This window comes from Haemaphysalis longicornis, unplaced genomic scaffold, assembly GCF_048455015.1.
Source record: "Haemaphysalis longicornis isolate Haplotype H1 unplaced genomic scaffold, Haemaphysalis longicornis Haplotype H1 scaffold_7, whole genome shotgun sequence".
Classification (NCBI taxonomy): domain Eukaryota; kingdom Metazoa; phylum Arthropoda; class Arachnida; order Ixodida; family Ixodidae; genus Haemaphysalis; species Haemaphysalis longicornis.
In genome coordinates this window covers 30,176,222-30,197,724 of record NW_027526422.1, presented here as the reverse complement: position 1 = coordinate 30,197,724, position 21,503 = coordinate 30,176,222, and the positions used below count along the sequence as shown (strand labels likewise).

Genomic DNA, 21,503 nt, shown 5'->3' with positions numbered 1-21,503 from the left:
CTGGCGCTTGTCATACATCTCATATAGTGCAAAGAAAACTGCAGGTACATTTCAGGCAAAATCGGCGTAGATAACCGGCAGCCCCCGCCTTCATTTAGTTAGGGACGCTCATTGGGTTGGTTTTTACGATAGTAACCGAAAAAAGCGTCCCCGCAAGAAAAAATGGCGTGTTCGAAATACCGCCGCAAAGCTCCAGCCACGCAAGAAAAAAATGGCGCTTTCGAAATGACGCGGAAAGGCTCCAGCCGCGCAAGAAAAAAAAAAAAATTACGCGTTCGGAATGACGCAAAACAGCTGCAGCATACGAAATTAAAGCAAGCAATCAAGCACAAAAAGAACAGAACTCCTGCTGGGGCAATTTCGGGCAGGGGGCGCGCGAGCACTGCGAAGGCGGGAAATTTAAATGCATTGGGTGGCAGCAGTGAGCGGATAACGGCGCTACAGCCCATTATGGCGGACCCCTGCTCTGCACTTCCGACAGCTTTCACATTGAGCGGAACGGCTTTATTCATTCCACTTTGGCGCCGCGGTACGGCGGCGCTGACTCAAAATTAAAATACCCACAACCAACGCCCCTAGATTAAAGGGACACTGAAGGCGACTAGCAAGTTGGTTTCAAACGAAATCTTAACCTTGCCATAGCGATTTTAGCGTTGATTCGGCGGCGAAAGATGCCTTAATTGCTGAGAAATCGCTAGTCAAACGCTGACGGCGGCCGCTGTTTGCGTCACAATAAGCTAGAAGCAAGCGAGGCAGCGAGGTACAAGTGACGGCGGCACGTGTTTCACATTTTCGCCATTTTCTACCTTACTTTAAAAAATCAACGCGTAAGAGTGGAATATTCGTGTTCTCAGTGAACTAGTCTATCAATCGAGATAAACTTGTATTTTGACAGCAGTGTCCCTTTAACCAGTGACCTAAAGGGACCCTGCAACACTTTCTTCAACTTTTTTTTTTTTTGAAATCTTAAATGCTTGCAGAACGTAATCACCCAACACACCGAGTACTTAGATTAGGGGGTCGCAAAGTACCTCAGCCAAAAATTACTGCTCTGTGCCCATCAGATAGCTTGTAAACTCGCTCAAAAGATTTTTCTCTCTTTTCCGGTCTTGATGTTCTTCGACGGCTCGAATTACGTCACTAAGGCCATGTAGCGGCTGTTGGACGGTTTTCCTTTAGTTGCAGCAGCGAACGCTTTTCGATAGAAACTTTTAAAAGAAGCCGCAAAAACAAAGCAGAAATTAAAGGCGTATCGGGTGCGACGAGCAAATCACGCAGCGCCGCTCCGTGCTAACGATAACTATAGCTTTCGCAGTGGTTCTAGACGCGAAGGAAAGAGTGAAAGCGCTTATCTAAAGTGATGCAGGGTCCATTTAACATTGCGGTGGCATATAAAGCAAACCTTTCGCGCTGACCGGGTACATGGATTCATTCCGGGAGTAACACTGCTTGAGGTGGTCGTTGCCAGTGGAGAAATACAAGAAAACACATCTTCGGGGTTTTGCTTTGATTTTCGTTGATGGCAAGGACGTACCACGTGCGTGCAGCGAGGGCCTCCCTGCGGATCCACGATGGTGCCTCCCCAGTGGGCTGGCAACTGGGATGGGTCCACGTGTTCGAACAGCATCTTCTTCCACCCATCTGCGAACGCGAAGGGACCGACTTTCTCACAAATGGGATAGGATGCACGTATTGTTAGCTGCCCCCGTTTTGCTTTGCTCTCTGTGGAGTTCGCTGTCCAACCTTTGAGCACAGCACAAGTCTCCATATCATCCCAGTTCGCATGGTAGACACATGGCAGAGCGTACTTGCAACCCTGTGACGTCACTGGTCAAATCGGCGCCCAGAAACCGAAACCGAATCCTGTTCACATGAATCGTCCGATAATAAATTATTCACTAAGAATATGTGAATGTGAGAGCGTGCGTCATGCTTTCTAAAGCAATATGAAAACGCTTGCGACAAAGAATGCACAAGCAACACATTTTATGTCACAACCCCTTTGAATAAGCATCTGCTCGCCTCGGACGACAATTACTTACCATGCGTGAATATATGCAGCTTGCTGGCTGTCCTCTCGGTGATGAAAGGCCGGATTATCCTCCAGAACAAGGGGAAAAAGCTTGGCGCTGAAAGTGAAAAAAAAAAAAAAAAGAAACCGCCCAGTTCCTCAACAAAAAAGGCAACGTCAAACAAACCCTCCAGTAAGACAACGTCAAATTCAGGGGTCAGACAAAGGAAGGAGCTGTGTTTATAAGCTTATTTTTCAGCGCCCCCGCAGTGTCCGACCACTAACACATTCATTTCGGATTCATGCGTACAGCAGCCTTGGGATGAGGTTATACATTCTTTATAAATTTTTATCGTGCCTCAAATTCCTGACTCCCTCGTAGCCCCATTAGTCAAAGATCACGCCAATAGTAAAAAAAAAAACTACTCCTTGAAGTATTTAATAATTATAAACGGCTAGGACAAAATTTCAGCCTGCTAGATGTCTACGAATAGCTTTCATTTAAATACTCTTCCTGAGATTGCTTGTGCTGTATTCTAATTATCATCGCACCGGACCAAAAATATATAAAAATGTGTGAACCGCTGTCTTGATTTAGGGACACCCTTTTCTGTTGCTGACAATTAAGTGACGTCGTGTAGGAAAATAACCGCAAATTATTTCGTACCATATTTGGTAAGCTTCACAAGTAGTCCACTGTATTTTTTGTGACGCACCGTGCAATGTTATTTCTATCGACGATTATCGATTTTCGCCATTTCTGGTTGTATAATTTGCAAATTAGCGTCCAATATGCTAAAATCAAAGATAAAGCCTACAGGACACCTGAGCACTTGTAATTAGTCATAAATGCGAAAGCATTCATGTTCAATTTAATCCCGTTAAGTGCGCCTTCATCAAGCTTTGCGTTGGGAGTAACCGTGGCTGTTGCGCAGCCGGGTGCGGTCCGAACGCGAACGCTCTTACTGGCTTTTTCGCAACGTGTGCCATTCATTGACGTCCCATTCATTGAGGTTGTACCTTTCAAAGCGTTGTTCGGCGATCCTAGCAAATTTGATTTGATGTAGCGAAACTGTACAAATTGTTATTTTGGGAAAGGACGGATAATTTTTTTTATAAACGTAGGAAACAAAATTAAACCAAAGCGGTCCCAGGCACACACCACATCCCTTTCACTCCGAAGCCACTTACGCTTCAGCTTAGATAGCTGAAAAGTGATGCCGGAGAGCAGGCTTATACTTACTGTAACGTACCCTAACAGCAACTGTTAGCATTTGCGTAGCCAGTCACTTACTGTTTATCAAGATACCCAGCTTAAGGGTTTCCGGATAGTTGTTCTCGTAGAGTGCGAGCATCGCTCGAATGTAGTCAAATACTGCAAAAAGAAACAGAAAGAAAGGGAATCGCGTTTGCTAAATACAGAGAGCGACAAAAAAAAAAAAAACACGAAATACGAAAACGTTCACCGGCATAGCTCCGATTCGGCAGCTCAGTATATCCGGAAATGAGGAAACAGAAACATTTCGATGGTACTATAATCAAATCGCAACATTTAACCGTCTTTAAAAACCAATATGGTCCCATGTTAACTGTAACTTCCTATTGCATCTGTGAGCAAACGAGAGCTAATCTCCGCCATTTACTTGAAAAGTGTACAAACCTTGTTTGCCTAAAATGACCCGCATGGCTTTTTGGGCTTTTATTCAGCTAACAATTGATCAATGAGGAATTTATCTTGGTTACAGATGCGTAATTTTTAATAAAGTAAAGCCGGAGTTTGAAAGTTTGGACAAGGTTTTCTGCGTTATTACGGCAGTAAAGCTTGAACCTAAGTTGCCATTAGTAACTTATCAGAAAGTGTTTCTGCTACTGAAATTGTAATCACCATTTGGTAAGCTCCACAAGAAGTGCCCCTTAGGATTTTGTAACGCAACGTACGTGCATAATTATTTCCAGAGATAATTACAAATTTTCACGATTGTTTTATTCGATACCATTTTGCAGGAGAAAGTGGTACCTGTTAAGTGGGTCTAAAGCATGTTGTTACCGTATAAGGAAAAGAAGACGAAAGGTATCTGCTCCAAAAAAAAAAGTTTAATAGAGAAAGACTAACTTGTGCTCCTAAATTAACTTACAAGCAGCCCATGAAAAAAAGTAATACAACAAATACAGGGCTGCATGCGCAGCTGAGAGCCGGCTAATGGAATCCCAGGGCGTTCGGTTACCTTTTATTTATTTATTTATTTATTTATTTATTTATTTATTTATTTATTTATTTATTTAGTTAGTTAGTTAGTTAGTTAGTTAGTAAGTTAGTTAGTTAGCTAGTTAGTTAAGACAATCCCAAATGCCCATGCAGGTACTATATAGGAGAAATTGTGCAGGGTTACAATCAGGAATGCAGAATATTTTTTCGTCAAAATACAACTATAAAGGCGCTAATACTCTACATGAGTGCGACATCGATACACTAAAGCACATGCCTAAAGCAACGCCAAACAACAACACCTAAGCACTGGAGGAAAAAACACAAGCAAAAGAGCGCGTTTATAAGCGCGTTTACATGAAAGCGACCGTTGGGTACCGCATTTGATTTGCCGCATTTCCATACCGCATCGTATAGCATGTGAGCAGGACAGTTCACTAATATCGTACCGTGATTTTCATAAATTCAGGCAGAGGTAGAAAGCACTGGTGTTCAACATAGAATGATCTATTCAATTAGCGGACATTGCGAAATGTCTCGGTTTCCGAAACAGAATTTCTGCGCACGCCTTGACTCCGTCGACGAGAAATGAATGCCTTGCTCTCAAACAAAAGGTATTGGTAAGCAGAACGGAACCGGCAGCAAAACAAAGAATCATTAGCAAAGCATGCTGCATTGTCCTTGCGTTTAGTGCCCCTTTAACCGTCAATCAAAACTACCCTGCCTCTCAGCCCACAATATTGAGGAAAGGGGGAATGGGGGAAATGAGAAGGGGGAAATGAGAAATGGCTCTCCTTTTGCCCCCCCCCTTCCCCACCAACACCACTGCAACCATTGACTCGGCGTGCCAAAGTCGTTTCATTCCTCCGAAGCCATTGGAAACATTCCCTTCGGTTTACATCTCACATTCATAATTTTAATAGTCGCATGTACGGCCTTCCAGTTGTGCCATTGGAAATCCCTTAAGAAGCTTTTAATTTCCCATTCCAACCCAAATTAAATCAAACCAGCCCCATTTTTTTTAGGTACAGGGTACCAGGGAAGAGCAGCAACAAAACGCTGCGTGGAGCAGCTTAACGGGCAGTTGCCTCGATAATCATGACGCAAGCGTGCCATCGAAAAAATAAATACACACGATGATGATGACCACGCCAGCTGATAACTTAGCGGCGACGGATATAATATTGGCAATGCTTTAACGCCGTCTAGATTATATGGGAACTGCACCGGCGCCTCATGCGTACAATTCTCTAAATTCGCAGTGAACATACGGTTACTATTATCTTTTTAAGTATGAGTCAGGCGAATTGATGCCTGATGAGGACTTTTGGGCCAAGTTGGTATTTCATTGTAGACGTGTAAAGCGCAAAATTTAGATGAAGAACGGAGGAGGAGGGCTTGTCCCCGTCGTACGCCTTCGTCTAAATTTTGCGCTTTACGCTTCTACACTGAAAGAGATTTGCAGGGATGCTGCCTTGTCCTTCAGTTTAGTGCCCCCTTTACCCGTCAATCAAAACATGACGCCGTCTATGACATGCACTTTACCGCATAAAATTCCTGCTTTTTGGTAAGTTTAAGTTATACATTGTACTGTGCGTGCGACCTAGGTTTCCAATAGCCTCTCACCTTGCAAGGAGTAAACTTGTTTGAGGCTGAAGTTCTCGTAGTCGACGAGGAAGATGGACGAGTCCAGAACTTTTCCCAACTGCGCAGACAAAAACGAACACCACTCGTTGTTTGCAAATTCAAGATCACTCAGGCTACGTCAGTGCAAGTAAATAAAAAGAAATCGCATCCAGCGGCAGTTCGGTTATCTTAAATTAAGCAAAACGGCCCAAGACGTGGCGATTGTTTCATAATGTAACGGCATGCTCTGTCTGTGACACAATAAGTGTGTCTGAACGGAAAAAATACAGGTGTGGTTACAGTTCGGGTTCAGGTGAATTTATTTCGTTTCGCTTCAGTTCCGGTTCGACTAAATCACGTGCCGAATTGGTTCGCGAACCGGTTCAAGGCTCCGAACCGGTTCGCGAACCGGTTCGATGAGTTGAATTATCAGTAAAGCGAGAAAAATGTTTATTAGTTTAAAACGACCACGAAGGCAACATCCAGGAAATAATTCAAAATACTGCCTTTTCCCAATAAGAGCAGTGCAATTAAAAAACTCTAAGCGAATGAGGAAGACGGATGAAGTATTGACGACTCACTAGCCCCTTTCTCAGCCAGCCCTTAGTCATCCTAGACACTAGTTTAAAGTGTTTTCACGGGAGATAGGACAGGTGTGTCCGTTCGTAAAATACATGAAGTATTTTTCAGGAAAAAAGAACTTTCCACAACCAAAGCACTGTGGGGATTCTCCCCTGTGAGCGCTCGCGTTGTTCGGTTCTAACGGCCGCGCGCCACCTCTCCTGCCATCTGTGAACACACGGCGGAAAGACTGTGCGATGGAGGGGGGGCGTGGCACGTTTTGGGCACGCTAGATAAGGGCAGCGATGCTTGTTATCGGGGGGAGTCACCGGCCGGTAGTGCCAAGGTAAATGTAGTGCCGCGAGCCGGAAGAGACAAGCGGCCGCCGCCAGCCACTTTCCAAGGAGCCCGCACGTCAGCAAGCGGTCAGCCGTCCGTCCCGTCGTGCGTAAGCCTCCGTACCTTGAAGTGCTTTGGTGATGTGCGTTATTGATTGTATCTTCTGTGCCATTTATATTTCGTTTCTACTGCTGCAGTAAAGCCCCTTGTTCCTTTCGCAATGTTCTGTGCTGTAATGTTTTGACGAGGCTGTTGCCTGAACCCCCCTCGGTAGGCAGAAATACCTACAGCGCAAAACCCTTTAGGCGAGCTCGAAACTTTCGAAATTCAAAACTTTTACGTTGTAAAACAAACTATTACAGCTATTGCCACATGTTTTTTTTCTGTGAATACTTTGCATACTTTTTTTTAATTTAAAGTATTTATTTTTGAATTGCTTTATTCCTTCTCCCCTATAGAATGTTACAAATATGTCACATTTTTGAAAATTTTCAAAATGGCGGGCTCTGTTTTTCTGCATCTAAACAAGCTAGGGATCCAGATTTTTCAATATTATCCGTCCATAATTTTCATTCCTTGCGTCAATTGTAGTTTTGGAGAAAATGTGGTTTAATATTTTCATACTCTCTGCATTGCAGGTAAGTTGGGAATTTGGCTCTAATTTGAAAACCATTGCAGAGAAGTTGGGAAATTTGCTCTAATTTGAAAACCAATATGGAGAAAGGCCATCTTAGATTTTCTTTTTTTTTTTAATCTTTCGTGAATCGAAGACAAAGTTGCTCTTTTTCTCATGCCTCAAAAACGTGTCGCATTATCTGTGTAGTTTTGAAGCTATAAAGTACTAATGATGTATTTGTTGGATTTATTGCGGTGACATACTAGTGTGGTTTTTAACAAACTACTGTTATCAACGTAAGACTAGAATTGGGCGCCACACGCTTTTCCGCTCTACGCGTCCTGAGAAACTAACGAATATACCAGGCACTACGGCGCTCGACGCCTTCGCCGTGATGACAAAGCCTGTGTATGTGAAAGGTCGGACAAAGGAAAGGACATCTAAAAAACCCTCTTCGTTTTGTGCTTATTCGTTGGCTGAAGGAAACGAAAGTGAGCACCAACAATTCGTGTATAAACTCTGTGCGGAATAACCCAAAGCAAAGTGATGGGCTTTTCTTTCTGCTTTCCCGCGGAAACACACTCCTCAAAAAAATATTGCCGCATTTTGACCACCCGGGAACGTTTCGTACTAAAGCTTGACTCTGGGCTAGTTGGGTACACAAGACACCTTAGGAAACAGCGCGAAAAACTTGGACAGAGAGAGTTAAAACAGCGCTCGTGTCTGTTTGCCCTCTCTGTGTCCACGTTTTTGATGCTGTTTCCTAACGTGGGAATGTTTAACAACCATCGAAATGTCAACACGTGGGCATTTTTGGTTTTCATCGACATGTACGGCCGCCGGAGGTGGTGATCGAACATGTATCCTTTCCAGCGCCTTAGCCATTGAACCACTCCTGCGAATACCAATTGTCAAGTATTTACACTTTCCAAGTGTGCAACCTTTTTATGCATATAACGAAATGCGACAAGGAGGCACGTATAGGGTGTGGGCCTTCGTCGTTGCGCAGTGCAGTAAACTCAGCTCGAATGCTATTATAATTTTAAACGAAGGAAGAGCGAAGTCGAATGCTCATACCCTCCTCAAGATGTCAAAAGTACAGGGACATTTTTTTACCTGCACTTGTGAAGATTAGCGCAGTGTTGTGCACACAAATGCAGAGTGCTTCTGAGAAATCAATTAGTAAAAAAAAAGGAATATATGCTGCCCTGCTTGCACCACTACCGCCAGCTAAGGTAAAAAAAGATGTCCCACAAACGTCCTTTCTTTTGCACAGATGCTGCTTGCGAACGAAATGACATTCCTGTGCTTGCATGCACTCTGCTCTGTTGTGCACTCTGCTCTGTTGTGCACTCTGTTCTGCAATATTAGAAACACGGTTTAAAAATTTTTGGACCGCTCCCTTTCCGCTTCAGCAATCGTCAAGCACAAGCAGAAGCTGTTTCTAGGCGGGTTATAATTTGTCTGGTTCAACGCAAGAGAGGGCGCCACCGCCTCAGCAAGCGCGCGATTGCTCCTCCGACCGGCGCAATTCTCCGACGCCCAATCAGCGCGTGCCGTGTGGCAAGAGAGACACTTACAATCTTTGAATACACTTATACGCCTCGAGCGCGGCCTGTAGGGGCGCCACTGAAATCCCCCTAGCGGCCCGTTTCGAAAGCAGGCGGGGAGTCTCCGTCCCGCTCCCCACTGTCGCCGCTGCTTTTGCGGCATGTTCGCGACTGAGATTTAGCGTTTTGAGGAGCAGTCACGCTGTTCGCAAATGGGGTGTGTTTACGAGAGTGTAAATGTTTCTGACGCGATCTTAGTGTGGTATATTCGTTCTGTATAAGCGCCAGGTGTTTGTCACAGGCCAGCGTCGCGGAACCGGCGTATGCATGGACCTGATTGTAGTTACACTGACCTGAATTTACTAGCAGTGTCTCCGTAACCACCGGTTCCTCAGATGTGCATGCTACGGGTATACACTACGACGTAAATCAGTTTTGTGCGCTTACATATTCAGCGGAACACCCATACCTGACAGCACGCCAGTTACTTTTGCCAATAATATACCTCAGATATTGATCACCACCATTTACAAGCCAGTTTGTGTTAATTGCGGGAATATTCAACGTAAGTACGATGAACAATGCAGAATTATACTCGGGGATCAGCACACGACAAAGAGTCGTCTTGTCATGAGGTGAGCGCACGCAAACATTCATCTGCTACATATATCCTCTGCGAGCAGCACACAGACGGGCTTAGAATATAATCGGCGTTCGCGAAATATCCAAATAGCGTTCGAAATATCGTCACACGGCACAGGGAGCCTGCATAATAAGGGAGAAACTAAAATCGAAGGGCCTTATCACATACCACACTCTTCCAACGACACATTTCTTCGCTTGTGAACTGCCTACCCTGTATACTACTTCCAAAAATGCGTCCGCCGAATGATCAGCTGTTCGTTGAAATCGAAAAACAAAACGACAGTGAACGCGAGATTTTTGTGTGTGATTACTAAAACGTTCATTGATTGATTCCGCTCCGCATTTGTCCCCCTCCCCTACCCCCCACCTATGTCTCACGAAATAGCAGTGCATTTCGCGTATAGTTGGTCTGGTGAGCCCTACGTGGCTTAAGTTTCGACGAACATCGTTAGCATGTCAGATGCTGCGTTGTATTTTTTTTTAATTTCCGTTAGAGCTATTATGTATCTTCCGCACTTACACAGCATATATTGTTCCGTGGTTTCATATTAGATTGCCTTGGTTCTTGCTATAAGGCGTATGTGAGCACATATTTAATGACGTACAGGCTTGGAATATACTTACGTTTTCGCGTGGCTGATATTCTTATAAAAGTCATGTTATTGTCCGGGATTGGCTAATTACATCCCCGAAACATATTCTTCTGCGACCTATACCTATATTGGAAACGAAGCCGCATTCGTTGTCCACGCTGCAAAATGAAGCCAACCACTATCACGTCTAAACGAGGCGACAGTAGAATTCATTTGAGCCTTACTTATTTGGAGGTTACGGGGATGATATGCTGCTACGGTCGCCGACGCCCGGAAGAGCGGCAACGATGCGTGCAGAACCGCGTCCCCAGGTAGCTCTTGCAGGTGATCGCGTGCTGTACGAAGACGCAGCTGCTTTTTAAGTGACCTAAACGTACTCTTTGCTAAAAGACGTCACCATAACAAGTTTTTTTTTAGGGCGCGGAAAGGCGAAAAGAAGGGAAACAGAACTAAAACACTGCAAGAGCCCCAATCAGCCACGCGGCGCACATCCCGTCAACGCCGCGGAGGTGCGGCGGCAGGCGGCGCAGCGATCGCGAAGCTCGAGGCGTATACACTGCAGCTTCCCCCCACCGTAGGTTTCGCGTCAGTAGAGAGGGCCCGGGATTTTGTCGGTCATGCCTCTGTAGTGACCTCGTTCCCATTTCCGCATTCCGTGGGTGCATCACACTGGCAGGACACATACCTTGCGCGACTGGCGGTCCCTCTCACGCTGCAGCTGCTCCATTATGCAGACCACGTGGCGCACCAGCTGTTCCTTGGGCAGGCACTGGAGCATGCCTGCGTGCCCCCCCGTCCGCTGCGCTGAAGCTACTCCGCGCAACCCTAGTGCTACACTGCTGCTGTGCGCGTGCTGCTCCACAACGCTCGCAGATGCCGCGGGAGAGTTGATGTTTTGTCAGTTTGTGCCGCGGAAAAGGCAGCCAGATAAAATTCTATTTGCAAGTTCAGTAAACAGATTGCAGATATCTGAATTATATTCTTTTGGGGCGTGCGAATTTTTCAGGTGCTTTTAATCATTCCGATGTTGACTCGATGACAAAATCCGCCCGAACGTCCGTAACGCCTAATGCGTTACACTTCGCCGCATGCAATAACTCTGCTTATGAAAGGACGCAGGGCCTTCGAAATTAATGCATAACACAATTATAGTATTGTGCCCAAAATATGCCTTCACATTAATGCACTTGCATATACAAGTGAGGGCTACATCGCAGGGACTGGGGTATAACTCTCCAAAGGGATAAATGGGGTCTTACGTACGTGTGTAATAAAAGGCGCTACGGCATTCATTGCTTACCACAAGACTCCTTGCATTGCCCTTAAATGCACTTCTCAGCAATGCATGTGTGTGAAATAGTGAAGCCAACTTTAGAGGGGATGGCTATATATCAATGCGTTTTGCACATTTATCCCAAAATGATGCCCACTTGGTAGTTTCTGCATTTTGTAAATTGTCGCCCGGAAACCACCATTTTGTTGTTTTAAGACGACTTAATCTCGCAAGAAGTTCCAATTTTCACCATATCTTGCCTATATGATAATGGCGGTGGTATGATAAGCATACTTAAATTGGTTTCAGCGACGCTTTCACCGTTAAGGAACCAATGCGGGGAAGCAAAATTATTAGGGTTCGAACTTCGGATCTTAGTCTCGCGCTACCAGGATAAAGGTCACTAGTACTCTGGAGTAAAACAGAGATTAACTCTATGGCGAAATAAGAATCCCACGCGAGCTATTTCTCATTGGCTGAAGTAATTTCGGTTAGCGTTAGACTTAAGGCTTCGACCTTCGCTATCAACAAGCACGAACCCTCTAATAAGCCATTCTAACTGAGAAAAAGGAATTTCATGTGCCTCTAAGATGGTGCCTTCAACGAAGTTTGCATTCTGCGTTCTTGATAAGTTCACACCAGAATTTCCCACAGATATGAACGTATACGCCTTGCCCCGCTCTGTAAAATATATTTTATTTAGATTAGGTCAATCTAAATGGAGTAGCGTGTAGGGCTCAGGAATGTATGAAAGCACCAGCGTGCTCAAAAACAGCCGCAAGCAGAAGCCAGCCGCCATAAAGTCTACACTCCGTCATAAAAAGCGAGTAACTACCCATTAACAGTTCAGCAACGTCCCCTGCGTATACGTGCTGAGTCAGCATACAGGTAGAGCAAACTTGTACCGCTTGCCTTTGAAGTCACCGTTGCCAATCGGAACGATGTACACGGGGCTACCTTCCCGGTCGTGGTTGAATATTCCTCCAGGAAAATACTTCTTGAGGACCTGAAAAGGTGCAACATACCCGCACTATGAAAAAAAAAATTAGACCCGTTCCACTCAATGTGAAAGCCGTCGGAAGTGCAGAGCAGTGATTCGCCATAATGGGCTGTAGCGCCGTTATCCGCTCACTGCTACCACCCAATGCGATTCGAATTTCCCGCCTTCGCAGTGCTCACGCGCCGCCTGCCTGAGACTGCGCCAGCGGGAATTCTGTTCTTTTTGTGCTTGCTTTTCCTCCCGCACGTGCCGGCGCAGCACTGCCACTTTTTTTCGCTTACCATCGTAAAAACCAACCCAGCGAACGTTCCTAACTAAATGAACGCGGGCGCTGCAGGTTAATTACGCATATTTTGCCTTAAATGTACCTACAGTTTTCTTTGCGCTAAACAACGGGGAGATGTATGACAAGCGCTAGCAGTTCACGTGTTTCGAACGCTAATGGCTATGTAAACCACTTGGCTTTCGAAGCCTCTGTGGGACGCCGCGACGACAGCCGCGACGACGGAACGCCGTGTTGCTTTACTTGGGTCCAGCGAGCGAGCTACGACGACAAGGCAAGCCCCTAAAGTGCTCTGCACTTGAAAGACGGTAGATAGAAGGCTGCCTCCGTCGCTGGATAGAGTTAGCGAGTCGATTTCGACGAGCCTGAGGAGAATGCGCAAAAAAATTACGAAGACGTATAAGCATACTTAACGATGCAGTGATTGAGAAAGCGTTAGGGTTGATTTTCCAAAGGGGTCTTCTCATAATTGTCGTCATCCTTTTTCCTTTACCTCCTCCTCTCCTATAAGTAATCATGACCCCAAAAATACCCGCGTTGGTATCGCCAAGCAAGAAGGACATTTATCGCGAACGCACTCTGTACTTCCCTAATTGCTACTTCTGTCATAAACATGCTCAAATGACTCAAGTAGGCCCCAGTGCGTACGCTTCTAACTCTAAGGTCGCAGCACATTCCTGAAGTCCACATTTATCCTTTTCTCTTTGCATATTCCTCTGTTCACTGTTACCATGACTCGGAACATATCCGCGGTAAAGTATGCGAGTAACTTGACGTATGCGAGTTTTTACGTTGTTTTACACGTGATAAGGCTCATCGTTACGGCTACGTAAACGTTAAGCCTAGGTATTCTCCCAGGGATTAATGTGAGAGGCCTTTGCCCTGCAGTGGGCGTAGATAGGCTGGTGGTGGTGGTGGTGGCGGCGATGATGATGATGATGATGATGACTATGGTTATGAAGATGGTGATGATGATGGTGGTGTTGATTGTCCTAAAAACGGCGATTGGCTTAGCCATAATGACTGAGAGAAGAAGAAAGAGAAGCAGGAGAAAATAATCATGACAACAACGGGAGCATACGTTCAGCGATCAGACACCGATACTTTCGCGTTGCCTACATCCTAAGGATTACTGCCCTCGTAGTTTTTTTGTATTCCCAAAAAAGGCAAGCATTAAACATGCAATTGGCCGCCATCACTATCCTCACTAGGCAATGATGCGTCACTTACGGGGTGGCATTCGTACCGCTCGACCAGAGTGTCCACTTGGTTTTCTTCTCTCCAGCGCAAGTTCTGCGAGAGGGGAAAAAATTGTCGTGCCAACAATTTTATAACTTAAAAAAGCACCGGGCCATCTCCACTAACGTGAAACATGGTGGGGGGCGAAGTAGTGTCATTAAATAAGATACAGAGTACCATCACTGAAGCACGCAAGTGAGCAATGGCGGCCATTTTGGTGTGTATCAGCGTTCCCAGACTGCCGCTTCTGCGTCCTCACCGCTAACTTTGACGAGGTCATTTGTAAATTACACCGCCGAATACGCAGCAACACGGCATCTTCGGGCACACTTCCGCAGCTGAAATGCTCCGAAGCACGTTATCTTTGATTCGCGTTCGGAACGACGCCAGTCGCGCGCACCCGCAGAGCAGGGAGGACAAGCTGAGACTACCACAGTTGACCGACAGAAAACGCATAAACAACACAATGGCGGTGCCCATGAATAGTTGCAGTGTAAACAAATGTCACGTGATGCGAACTGACCAATGATCGCCGCAGCGGCAATGAACAATAGGAGAGTAGAGTGTCAATACTCTGGAACCTTATCTAGTGACACTAGGGCGAAGCATGCAGCGAAAAGTGTACTCTTGGCGCCTTGGCGTTTTTGCCAACGGCGAAGAAACCGTTGGGGAGTACAGGTATACAGCTTTGCTGCAAAAGTCTCTTGTTTTTGAAGCACGAAGCTCTATAGCGCGAGGCGTAAACGAGTGCCCCGGTGTTTAATTTATCCTCCCATTATGGCTCGCTAGTTACCCTCATTTTCCTCTTGTTCGGTATTTGATTGAATACTTTGGTTTGCTTTAAGTGTAGTGCGGCCTCACAGCGGACGTGCACCCCGGCTACGATTGGGCTGGCTAACATCTCTGCGCCGTTCGAACGCTGGCTGTCCCATACTTGTAACTGGCGACTTCAATGCGCCCCATTGCAATTGGGGATACCCTACCTCAAGTGAACGTGGACGCATGTTACTTGAGCATTTCAACGATGCTCAATTCGCACTACTAAATGATATAGCAAGCCCTACGCGTCGATGCACTCATCCCCGGATGCCGCCCTACTCACCCGACTTAACCTGGTGGCTTGGGAGTGCAGTGGTATCTTGGCAGCGAGAGGCTGACTGCTGGGGTAGTGATCATCACCCTATCATGCTTGGCATTGCACCGAACTCGACGCGCCGACTTCGGCGAAGCTGCACTCTAGTAAACTGGGATGAGTTCCGGTGCAACATCAATGCAACCATGACGGCCCCCAGCATAGACCCCACCACTGTGATTAAAGAAGCTCTGAGCACTGCCAGTCGGTGGACGTGGGTAGAGGAGTCCCGGCCAAAGCCTGACCTCCGACTTTTGCAGCTGTGGGCCCAGCGCAAACAGGCTGAAGTGGCTGCCTCGCGAGATCCCTCGTGTGCGCCGGCTCGAATGCGTTTGCAACGCTTGACCGCTGCGGCCAGACGACATGAGAAGCGTCTTTCACGGCAACGATGGCTTAGCTGGTGCGAGTCACTCGGCCCTTCGTCTACCACATCGTCTATTTGGCGCACTTTTCGGGCAATGGAATCAGGCGGCCGCACTCCGGATGCAGCAGCCTGTGCGTGCCTGGCATCAGGCAAGAACCCGAACCAATTTGCCTTCGATGTGGTTCGCGCCTTGTACCCTGCATTTGACATCCTCCCGGCTAGCAACCCGTGCCCGTTTCCTCTAGCGCGCCACGTCGGTGCCTCTCCGTCTGATGATGCAGTCCGTGGAATACAATCAGCTTTCACTATGGCAGAGTTCCTGGCTGCGATAGACCAGGCGAAACTTCGGTCATCTCCCGGCCCAGACGGCGTTGCGTACGAGGCTTATAAAAACCTCGACGATCCGGCTCTGAGCCGTCTTCTCGACTCCATCAATGAGGTGTGGCTCTCGGGCCAAATACCAGAGTCATGGCTCCGGGCAGATATCGTCGCTATACCGAAGCCAGGCAAACCACCCGAGCATCTCCCCAATTTGCGCCCAATCGCATTAATGTGCACCTTGTGGAAACTGTTGGAGCGAATGCTAGCTACGCGACTTCAGTGGTGGATGGACACTTACCATTGGTACCACCCGGCACAGATTGGGTTCAGACCTCGTCTGGGGACAGAAGATGGACTTGAGCACTTATCATCAATGGTGCTACTTGGCGGCCGATCTCACAAAGTGCGGACGTTGCTTGCCATGGACATTCACAAGGCATATGACAACGTCAGCCACAGCGCTATCCTGGAAGTTCTCCAAAGCCTACTTGTCCCGGAAAAGGTCCGCTCTTTCATCCGGACCTTCTTGACTAAAAGATCATTTTCCGTACGGATTGGCGGAACTAGTTATGGCCATTTTACGGCCGTCCGTGGAGTGCCTCAGGGGTCGGTGATTTCACCCTTCCTATTTAATGTAGTTATGCTGCCGCTTGCCTGGCATCTTGGCTCCATATCAGACCTACACCTTCTGGTGTACGCGGACGATGTTACAGTATGGACTGTCCACCCAAACCTGTCTCGGCAAGCCGCCAGCCTGCAACAAGCTTTAACGGACACACAGAAATGGTGTGAATACGCTGGTCTCTCGCTTTCAGCTGAAAAGACAGCCATTCTGTCCGTGGCCAATGCTTGGGGCCGTCGTAGACTGGAGATGTCACCGATCTCGCTACAACTCTCCGGCCAGCCTGTGCGCACTGCCACCTCTCTTCGTGTGCTGGGATTGGAGATTTCATCATCAGGGTCAGCTGCCTTGTGGCTTCGATCTGCCCGCCAACAAGCAGGTCAACTGCTACACCTTATACGACGCATTTCACAAAAGTCTGGAGGCTCCTGCTTCAAAATGGCCCGACTCTTGGTGCGGTCAATACTTCAGCCGCGACTTGTCTACCAGGCTCAATTCCAGCATATGACCCAAGCGGAGTGGGCCCGACTTGAAGCAATTAATAGAGCTGCAATGCGGACGATCACCTGCCTCCCTCAAATAACGCCTATACCAGCTCTTCAGGCCGAAGCTCAACTTAACACCCTGGATGAGCTTGTACATCAACGCCGCTCCGCACGCCAGAACAAACTAAATTTTGTTCCGGAGGCAGCGGCGTTGGCGATCTACATGGGCCGTTCTCTACCCGCCTTACTAGCCCGCCCTGTAGCTAGGCCTCCCTGGCTGTACCATCAAGTGACCGACAACCGGCCTCTCATTCGACTTCACAGTCTGTCGATGGGAAACGCAGTCGAGCAATCCGCGGGCGTGCCATTACTAGCGACTGCGAACCTGCCCCAGGTTGTAGAGGCATTTGTGGATGCTGGCGCCCAAGACGGCGTTTTAACTACAGCTATCGTATGCCCCTCTCATCCAGAAGCAAACCAAAACTGTGCTTATGAAACACTCCGCACCTGGCCTTCTATGCTGGCGGAGCTTACAGCCATCCGGGACGGACTGCAAGCTCTCCTACCGGCACTTCTTGAAGCTCCTGGACGTTTTACGGCACAAATTTACACGGACTCAACGGCGGCCATACGGGATTTGCGACGTGTAGCCTCCGACTCGTCTGTCTCAAGAGACATTCATGACCTGCTGGACACGTGGCCCTGCCCTCTCCGACTGTCGTGGATACGGCGTAATACTATCACCGCTCATATTGCGGCGGATAGTTTCTGTCACGTCACGTCGGTTCCACGGCCCGTCACGGCCCGTCACGTCACGTCGGTTCCACGGCCGGTGGCCACGGCCCACCCTTGCTGACAACTGACCCACATGACCAATTTGTCCAACTAAAGGAAGATCTGCGTCACGCCACACGTGCTCTCATCCCACCGTGTGGAACAGACCTTCCCAGTGGGCTCGCTCGCTGGGAGGAGGTCCTGCTACGTAGACTACGAGTTGGGGTGGCCCTCTCTCCTGCCGTAACCCGGGCGTGGCCACCGCGATACCATGCCCCGTTTTCCACGACCTGCCCCTTCTGCACGGCTCCTGCCGAAGACGCCGACACCAACCACCTGCTATGGACGGGCCCTTCACTGAGTGCAGCGAGATCCCGACACCTTCGCGGCACAGGCCTGCATCCGGGGAGACCCCCCGATCTTCAGCGATGGCTGTGGGGGCCCCACCACCGCTGTCTTCTGGACTTCATCCGGGAAACGGGTGCACACTTGAACCTGTAGGAACTTATGCCAAAGGGCATACTTTCGCAAAAAAAAAAAAAAGTGTAGTTTTAAATACACGTTGTGTACGCTGCCCTGTTAACTCGACTAAGCACTGAGGCAGCTGTTAAAAGTAACTACAGCGGAAACTTAGGCTAGTTGACTCCGGTGTACGCTCAGTTAGCGTGAGGTGCAACAGATGAAGCGATATACATAAAAGATGTGCTTACTTGCAGCTAATCGTTATGAGAAAAAAAAATGTCTCTGAAAAATTATGTTCAAGTTGGACAAAGAGCATGAATAGCCTCTCGTCTGGGGTAGCTGGAACATTCTGTATAAAAAAAAAACACAACCACGCTATTGTAAACACTGTTCCAGGCAATTTTTTCTTTGTTTTTCAAGTATATGATATTATATTTTACTTCCGGTAGTATCATGCCGCAAACAACTTGCGAGACTGATGTGTAATCTTGTGTACGTTAATCTAATTATGTATAAAGCTCTAAGACCACACTGCATTAACACCTAATGCATTACTTTGTATAGTTCTGATTTACGTGCATATTTTCTCTGTTGTTGTATTCATCTGTTGTATTTTGTTTCTTCTATTTATGTTGTTGATTTTCTTATGTTGTGTTGGGGCCACTGCTGTGATTTAAATACAAGATGATACATAAATTGATTTAACATGACTTGATGTATGGTCAGAAACTATAGCCATGTAACTGCAGGTGTATTCTTTACATATATACACGACGAACATATAGAAACCGGTACGATTTTTTGTACTTTTATATTTTATTGCTTTGTACTTAAGAAATACTCTTTGCCGACGTTGTATGCAATGTACCGTTGGGCCCGGGCTCTCCTCAAATGAAGCAGTTCACTTTTCGACCGGGCCGGCCTACCGCATCGTAAGGGTGCAAACAAATAAATTGCATTGAATTGAATCGAAATTGTAGCTTCGACGAGGCCAGAAAAACATACCGACAATACTAACACGCACACACAGCTGAAAGCCAAGCGCCGGTAACATCGTGTCAGATGACGAAGGCGGCAGCCTTACAGGTTAGCCCAACCCGCAAGTGGCACGTGAAACGAACCCTTCTTTTTTTCCAAATGCACCTGCGAGCCATGGGCTGTTCTCCTTGACTGAACAGTAGGTACATTTCAGATATATCGCCGAAACACATCAATATGTACTTACGCCTGAAATTATCGAGGCCTATCAATAAAAAGCCCCCAATCACGAAACAAACACCTGCAGTTTAAACAACCCTCTAGACATCCACGCCTGCTTTTTAGCGGGTTTTCTGTGCGTTTACTTATAATTATTTGGGCTTTCTCGATCATTTTTTTTTTTGCATTTCCTCGCCTTATGTTTTGAACGCGTCAGTTGCATCACGCGTGGGTGCCACGGCTGAGCATAGCCAGCTTGCTCCGCACAAGACATACACATTGTCTGCCATCTATTGTATTTTCTGTTTGTTGCTATTAGGGGCTATCGTCGTTGTTGCTGTCGTCGTCGCTATCGTCGTAGTCGTCGTAATCGTCGTTCGTCTCATGTGGTCACACTATTAAAACACCGGGAAACTCGTTTTATAGAACGTAACCGGTACTAGAAAAACAATGGAACACTCGTTTACGCCTCGCGCTGGAGCGCTTCGTAACGCGTACTAAATAAACACTGGGACATTCGTTTACGCCTCGCTTAGAGAGCTTCGTACATCAAATAAAAAAGTCTTTTACAGCAAAGCTGCATACCTCTACTCCGCAACGGTTTCATCTCCGTTGGCAGAAACGTCAAGGCGCCAATAGTACACTTATACATTGCATGATTCGCCCCTCCCCAGGTTTCACGTTAGTGGAGATAGCCCGGGATTTTTTTTTTTCTTCTTCTGTCCCGATTCAATGTCGGGCAGACAGGCATGAGAAAACTTAGCGGCAAACATTCTCCGACATTAAGTCTCTCACTTTGAAAAAGAACAGCTAAGGAACCCCGAAAGGTAGGGCTACAGTGTATCCACCGGCATATTCTACTTGTGTACATGTCCTTTTTTTCTCCAAAACTAACCAAACTAACTAAAAGCGAACGTCAGGTTAGTCCATTTAATCTATCGCAATACGCTAAGAAGTGGGACCAAGACAAGCATGAAGGACAAGGAAGGCTTTTGTCGTTATTGCAAATTTTCTAACCTTTCACATACCTTCCCAGCTTACGAGATGTTTCAGACAAAGCGGTGTTTTCGCGTTAAACTTTGGAAACAAGCTAACCACCTGCTTTGGAAATCGACGCGCATACCAAGAGTCTCCGCATACTTAAAAGGGCCATGAAGACAAACCACAAGTTTGGTTCTTCATAAAGTCTGCTTCGTTTAGATAACAACGATAACAATTTCCTCGCGAACTTCAAAAAGTAATCGAGATGTTACGGAAAACATATGATGCAATAACGACTACCCAGCCACTTTCGATGGATTTTTAATGAAGTCACACAACATTGCTTGTGCGATTGGCGGCCGCCGTACTAAGCTACCGCCAAGAAACATGACTGGGCTATTTTTCTCTAGTTCTATTTGATAGCGTAACTTGAATGCGAACGTGCTCTTAATACAATGATAAATATATTTTAATGCTGCCCCATAATACGTCAAATGCTGCTGAGCACGAGGTGGCGGGTTCGATTCCCGGCCGCGGTGGCCGCTTTTCTCATGGAGGCGAAAAGCAAAAACGCCCGTGTGTACGAGATTTCGGCGCACGTTAAAGATCCCCAGGTGGTCAAAATTAATCCGGAGCCCTCCACTACGGCGCGCCTCATCGCCTTCGTTGCGTCGGCGCGTTAAACCCTACAATCAATCAATAATACGTCAATCCTGCCCACATTGTGTCCCTGTGGCGCGTAATTTGAACGTTTTTCAACATTCCTTGCGCTTTTTTTTTTCGGTTAAAAAGGCACCTTAGATGAAATGGACGTGAGTGCGTTACCAAAGGCTAGTTCTTTCAAATTGAGCGAATTAGTATTTTGTCTTCATGGCCCCTTTAATGAAGTAGCATATAGTAATGCGACGGCGTGTGGGTTCCGGCAGCTCACGCGTGGACGCAACCTCGAAGTAATAGTTGGCTTAATAGGTCCGCTGGCTTTCAAGGGCATGCACGTGGCGTCTGCGGAACCGCTGCCTCCTCCCCGCTTACCTTGCGCAACAGGTCTTCGGCCTTGGCGACGTCGAAGTCTCGAGCTGCAAACGATAACACCGCATTAGGAACTGGCCACGCGCGTCGTCGCCCTGTTTGCTTTTGCGATGAAGTATTGCATTACGGGCCTTTGCTGTTGAACATTTGAAAGAGGTTTTTTAGCTTGCGGAAACTGGCATGCCGATGGACCT

At 47.0% G+C, this 21,503-nt stretch overlaps 1 protein-coding gene across 1 annotated transcript in view; it reads right to left on the bottom strand.

The window, feature by feature from the left end:
- LOC144145032 (SEC14-like protein 2) overlaps positions 1-21,503 on the bottom strand; it is a 32,115-nt gene that overhangs the window by 3,176 nt on the left and 7,436 nt on the right. Inside the window, exons 3-10 of the mRNA XM_077676535.1 lie at positions 21,313-21,356; positions 13,934-13,996; positions 12,333-12,426; positions 10,833-10,927; positions 5,844-5,922; positions 3,306-3,386; positions 2,043-2,129; positions 1,535-1,641 (exon numbers count right to left, since the gene is read on the bottom strand). Coding sequence (XP_077532661.1) covers positions 1,535-1,641; positions 2,043-2,129; positions 3,306-3,386; positions 5,844-5,922; positions 10,833-10,927; positions 12,333-12,426; positions 13,934-13,996; positions 21,313-21,356 — 650 coding nt within the window. The remainder of the gene's footprint in view (positions 1-1,534; positions 1,642-2,042; positions 2,130-3,305; positions 3,387-5,843; positions 5,923-10,832; positions 10,928-12,332; positions 12,427-13,933; positions 13,997-21,312; positions 21,357-21,503) is intronic.